The sequence below is a fragment of the Mchenga conophoros genome, linkage group LG17 (assembly GCF_057382185.1).
Source record: "Mchenga conophoros isolate Kocher_MC1m ecotype Shallow Benthic linkage group LG17, M_conophoros_male_GT1.1, whole genome shotgun sequence".
NCBI lineage: Eukaryota > Metazoa > Chordata > Actinopteri > Cichliformes > Cichlidae > Mchenga > Mchenga conophoros.
In genome coordinates this window covers 10,227,377-10,233,732 of record NC_140542.1, presented here as the reverse complement: position 1 = coordinate 10,233,732, position 6,356 = coordinate 10,227,377, and the positions used below count along the sequence as shown (strand labels likewise).

The window sequence follows — 6,356 nt, the reverse complement described above, 5'->3', positions numbered from 1 at the left end:
AAAACATTGTAGCAGACGCTGTCTCCCGTGCCGTTTAGAGATGTCACCAAACCCTGAGTTTAGTTCTTAAAGGGTGGGGGTGTTACGTGCCAAGAGATGTGGCTTTACTTTTGGTGTTCTTTTTATCTTTAAGGTGTCAAGTCTCCACCTATTGGCCAGTTCAAAGTTGATTGGCATGTTTCTATTGGCTGGTCTGGGCACAGTTGGCCAATCACTCTCTGAGGATCACTACAAATGAGCAGCTCCCTGGCCAGCTGCTGGCTGCTGCTTTATGACAAACATTTGCGAACAGGCTTCTTTGTATTGTGTGTGGTGGGAGGCTGGACAGGTAAGCTGGGGTACCCTATACACTGGTTGCAGGTTTTAAACTGTTAGTCACACTAGGTTATGATTGATTGTGGTTGTCCAGTGTTGCTGTCTCCTTCCTACCTTTGCCTCCACCATGGTGGGGGGGACGTAACACATTTGTTATTGCACATTATACTTCTCAGCTGGAGCATTTAACGCCAAACATTAACTGACATCAGCTGATGGTAGTGCCAGTGCACCGGAAGAAAAATACATATTTGATGCTTTCTATCTATCTGTCCCTGCAAACGACCAAAAACCCTTTGCAAAGTAAGTAATAACCCAAAATTAGCTGTAATGTGATTATTTAATTTAGCACAGTAACACATTGTATTGCCATGTGACTAAAAAGTGCAATATGATTAGAGTAACACATTACTCAGGAATGCATTACAGCTAATTTTGGGTTACTTATAAAGACAAGTTTACATTACACTACAGAATTTTAGTGCAAAAATAATAGTATAATATAACATGCATATGTTGCATAGATTTATTGCTATAAAACAAAAACAAAACATTTTCTCCCAACATTAAAATGCACCTGACATTTGAATGGCAAGAGAGGGAGTTTGCCAAATAAGACATTTAAACAATCACTCAACAATGTTGGCTTGCATGACAGAAACTTTCTCAGAGTTTCTCTGCACACACATAGTGTGTTGTACATCCTCCAAATTTGAGTTATTCTTTAAAGTAAAATACAAAGGAATGCTTTCAAATTCTGTCTTGCCAATAAACTGGAAAGGTGACCTTGAGTACAACAGAATCACTCATAATAACAAGTTCTGCCAGTAATATCTGACAGACAATTGATTTTCCCGATTTGAGGGACAGTATTCATGCACTTGGTATGCTTCACTCACTTTTCTTTGTCTATATAAGCAAGAAGCCAGCTTTACAGTTTTTGGTTACCAGGCTTGTCAGAGTGACCTCTGCTTCTCGAGCTGAAGAACTGATAACGCCTCTTACAAATCTGTGACAGATCAAATTTCCTGGTTTGAGATTTCTATTATACTTTTCAAGTTGACACTCACACCAAGAGCACATTTCCAATTCTCATATTTATGTAAAATACAGGCAAAGGTGTGGAATTACAAAGCTGGTTGTAATTTAATCTTATTTTTTACTCAGAAATTCTTTTCTTGAATTGTAAATTGATGGCTTGCTTTATTTCAAGACATGTGAAGAGGCAGTATGACAGTTCAGTCATACTGCTGCTTCACATTATGTTAAACCAAGTACATCCTTGAATTGTTGTCTTTATTCAGTCACTTTTGACTTCTGTCCATGCAAAGCTTTTATGGGCCAACTCTCACTTGTTGAATATTTGTCACAGAGAGACTGTGGGCTGTTCCATTCAGGATCTGGTTGCTAAAAAACTAAAAAGAGAGAAAACACAAAGACTAAACATCTAAATATTTACTTCAGTTTCAAAAGCAAGTTTAAATAATCCACAAAGAAAACAAATTTTAAATATATTATATGAATATAATAATATAATTTTATAGGCATACCTCTTCAATAAGTTTAATGATGGTTGCATTGCTGACCTCTCCGTAGGTAGTTATCCTCATCTTCATATGTGCCAGTGCTTGCAGGGCTTTAGAGTTTGAAAACATTGCATTTAGAAGTCAATAATAAAATAATATAAAGAATATACATTTTTTTAAATGCAATTCAGTCTCACTTTGTGACACACTTCTGGTTCTTTTAGGACAATATGATTAATTAATAACCTGAAAGTACTGATTTAATTTACAGCTGAAACCCATATATATTTTTGTATTTTAAGAAACAAATGTGTTGCCATTGGCAAAAGGACAATGTAAAGATAAAGTATTTTTTTGTAACAATTTCATTTTAAAAATCTCATTCAATCTGTTGCTGAAACCGGTAAAAACTTTATGTTACTTGCATAACCTCAGTTGTCAGAGTAGCATAAGTGAGACGTCTCACTATGGGATGCACCTCCCTGTGTTTTCCTCACAAACATTTGTCTCATTCCACCAATTCTAACTAGCTGGTGAGTGGAACGACCTTAGCAGAACAACACACCTTAAGTAGCGTGTGTACTGTAAGCCTGGTTACCAATATAACAGTAATACAACAGAAGAATAGACCTTGCAGAAAAAGAAGGTTGCCATCTCCAGTTCATGCAAATGCATATGTGCACTGGTGTTAATATCATCTTCACATAACAATGCAAATTATGGTGATTAAAAATATTTTAAGTAAAGTTAAAATAGAAAAACAGCCCTCTGGCTGAACTATTTTCCGTGTTTCTCTGTGACGTAATTCTAGCTAATATTCTCTTTCTAACACCACTGAGCAGCTCAATGGCAACTGGAGTTTAACTTTATCTGCATACAGGCACTTTTTAACACCTGCTGCTGATTTTTAAAAACACACCCATGTTACCTGGTGATATTCACAGTTTAATTGCCTGCTCAGTTATATGTATGATTTCCTCAGACAGCTGACCTGCTTCTGTTTACCATAGAGCACTTGGAGATGATCAGTGACTTTAAATGGAGCTCCAGGTTGGGGAGGAGGGGAGGAGGGGGGGGCAGCGGCTGCATTATAGTCACCAGTTTATTTCTTCAAAAGAAGAAAAAGGGGGCAGGGAGAATGCTTTTAAGGTAATAGATCAGATGATGCAAACACCTTGGGCACATAGGGTTTTAGCAAAGTGAGTGCACAAGGGCATGAATGTCAATTGATGGCTATCAAGTTAATGATTTGTTTTTCACAGAAACCATCATTTGTAATTATTAGCAGGCAGCTACCTAAACTAAACTGTGACTATCCTCCTGAGAGGATCTTTTTATGTATGTCCTCTGTGGTTGACACACAAATCACAAAAAATACCCCCAAAAAGATACTTTTTCCCCCTCCATTCTCAGAAGTGTATCACCGGTTAATATAGGTGTGCTTTCTAAATCAGCAGCAGGTGTTAAACAGACAAAGTGACCAAGATGTATGCGGGAAAACCTTTACAGCTTTACCTGCTCAGTGTTGTTAGAAGAAAAAAAGCCCACTTGTTTTTTATGTCACACAAATACGGGTATGAGTCCAGCCAGAGGGCTGTTTTACTATTTTAACTTTATTAAAAATATGTCTAATCAATATAATTTGCAATGTTTTCTGAATATAATACCAATACCTATGCAAGAATGAATATGCATGAACTGGAGATGGTGACGTCTTTCTTCTGGTCAAATCATGTGATATGCACACAGAAATTGATACATTTGGAAAATGAAGACTGGAATATATGAGCAAAGCCAGTTAATGAATTAACCAGTTAAACTAGAACATCGTTTTCCTTTCTTTGAAGAGGCAGGAACTGTTTATTATTTTTCTTTGTCATAATTCTTTTGCTGTAAATGATTTGTTTTCTTCATGCTCTGTTGTGCAGCCCATGTTTTTTCATCAAAAGAGCTATCTGCATGTCGGACAAGGCCTGGGTTAACCCCAGTCCTTTCTCTTTTTGAATGTGTGATGGCTGCAGATAACATTCACACACACAATATCGGATGGCAAGCCTGGCCCATCAGACTCAAACTGGAAGACTCTACAGCAACTGGATCAGGATCAGCAAACTGATATTGCTCATAAAAAGACACATAATCTATCTCTGATGGGTTTAATAGCAACACCATCATCCCCATAGATTTACCTATGGTTTGGACAGCACAGTGCTACGCATGGAGGCAAATATCAGTAAACTCAGTGATTTCTTCCTACAGATTCCAGTCAGGTTTGGATGCCATGTCCTTGGATAGCTCTGCTAGGTAAGCAGCGAACATGAAGTAAACACATTAATGCCCTTACCACTTCAGCTGCCACTTCATAGTGACTTTCAGTTACGGCAGTCTGAAAGTGGTCTGCCTCTGACACGAGTGTGGTAGCTATAGATTGAGGTAGGCTGCAACTAACAGCTTTCTTTGGACATGTGAAGTAAGCAGTGCTTCTCCATGTTTCTCAGTCCCCCTCAAAATCCAGGGAAAAAGCTTCTTGTATTTGGCTACTGCCATAAGACTGTCCTTCCATGAGAAACTGGGATTAGCTGTTTTGCTGCCCTGGTGGCTTGGGGCATTTTTTCCCCTCATAACATGATGTAGTGGATATGATGGCCCACAAAATATCAGTCTGGTTATTCTGAATATCCATTCTGTGAGTAGGGGAGGCTACTTGACATGTTATCTCCACAAACGCACAGTCGAGAATCTCCATTTGCTATGTTGTGAGATAAGGTTGAATTTATATTCACTGACTGAAATTCTCACAGTGAGAATAGTGTATGTTAATTTCATTGCTAACTATACCCGAAAAGGACAACGTTGTTGGCTGGCCAGGGAGGCGCATCCCATTGTCATGTACTGTGTGACGCAGGCAAAGTAAGGGCACAAAATGCAGACACACAGGCAAAAGTAAACTTAAATGCAGCTTTATTGCTGAATTACCAAACATGTTAACCAAGGAATTCCCAAGGTAACTAAAGTTAGTGTTGAGATTTGAAATATATATTTTGAAGCTTATCTGCTGATTATATTGTTTTATATATAAGAGAGCTTTGAGTTTGAGTTAAAAGTACTGACAGGAAACGACATGCTTTTGCAAAACTAGGACCTGCAGCCAGAAAGTGAAACTAAGCAGAGTCTTTGTGTAACAGAGTTAGAAAATAGCTTAATGAATTTCCTCAAAATTGATGTGCTTTGTGAATAGTTGGAGCCACCTGGTGGACAAACACAGCAACTGCAACTGTTAAGGTTCCAAATTGCTGCACAGCGCATGCCTCAGCAAAGGAAAAAGAAACTCCAAGTTATACTAAGTAGATGGCAGATGTGCACACAGAACCGACAGATGAGCTTACAGTAATTGTTTTACTTAGTGCACATCCTGTGATATTCACAGTTTATATTAAATAAAAGACTGTTTTCAAAACAGTTGGCTGTGAATAATAGCTCATAATAGATAATAGCGAAAATCAAGGTTTCTCATGCAAGAGACTGTTATTTAAAGTCCTTAGCATTTCAAATCATTGGGGAGAGTCTGCCTTCAAGTTATAAAACTGGTCTGCTTCAGACAGATGCCTTTTTTCTATAATGCGGAAGTCTTAAAAAATACCCTAATCAAAAAGAAATGCTACTGTTACTAAAAAAAGAAATATCTGTGATGATGCTCCCCTTGTCACACCAACTCTGTAAAATGTATTAAAAATTTGACCAAAATTTGACCAAAAAATTATGGATTGAAATTCTAATAATTATAATAATGTATACTTTATTGATCCCCGTGGGGAAATTCCTCTCTGCATTTAACCCATTCACTCTGTGTGGTATGTTAGACAGTTATTTAACAAGCATGGTGTTAACACACTATAGGATCTATTCAACCATATGGTATCTGTTTAAGTCTCGGTGTATTATCATATGCTATATAATTTTCCAGGGAATTAGACTCACCTTTCGCTGTTGTAATGGTTGATGGTGCTGTTGTAGGGCTTGGTGGTGGTGTTGTAGTGGTGGTTGGAGGTGCTGTTGTAGTGGTTAATGTTGTTGTAGTGGTGTTCAGACGTGCTGTTGTAGTGGTTGGTGGTGTTGTTGTAGTGGTAGTTGGTGTTGCTGTAGTGGTGGTTGGAGGTGCTGTTGTACTGGTTGGTGGTGGTGTTGTAGTGATTGGTGGTGTTGTTGTAGTGGTGGTTGGAGGTGCTGTTGTAGTGGTTGGTGGTGGTGTTGTAGTGGTTGGTGGTGTTGTAGTGGTGGTTGGAGGTGATGTTGTAGTGGTTGGTGGTGGTGTTGTAGTGGTGGTTGGAGTTGCTGTTGTAGTGGTTGGTGATGTTGTTGTAGTGGTTGGTGGTGGTGTTGTAGTGGTGGTTGGAGGTGCTGTTGTAGTGGTTGTTGTTGTCATTGTCATGGTCGTAGGTGCTGTTGTAGTGGTTAGTGTTGTTGTTGTTGTGGTCAAAGGAGCTGTTGTAGTGGTTGGTGGTGGCGTTGTAGTGG

At 38.6% G+C, this 6,356-nt stretch overlaps 1 protein-coding gene across 2 annotated transcripts; it reads right to left on the bottom strand.

The window, feature by feature from the left end:
* Positions 1 to 849: 849 nt before the first annotated feature.
* On the bottom strand, positions 850 to 6,356 carry LOC146555083 (uncharacterized). Of its 2 annotated transcripts, none has more exons than XM_085252147.1 (3): positions 5,820 to 6,356; positions 1,866 to 1,951; positions 850 to 1,730 (listed from the first exon to the last, which is right to left on the bottom strand). In XM_085252147.1, exons 1-3 carry the CDS (start codon positions 6,268 to 6,270, stop codon positions 1,650 to 1,652), a joined length of 618 nt encoding a protein of 205 aa, XP_085108273.1. In that variant the 5' UTR covers positions 6,271 to 6,356; the 3' UTR covers positions 850 to 1,649. The 2 variants fall into 2 exon arrangements, with proteins under 2 accessions (XP_085108273.1, XP_085108274.1); XM_085252148.1 differs by having other exon boundaries at positions 1,902 to 1,951.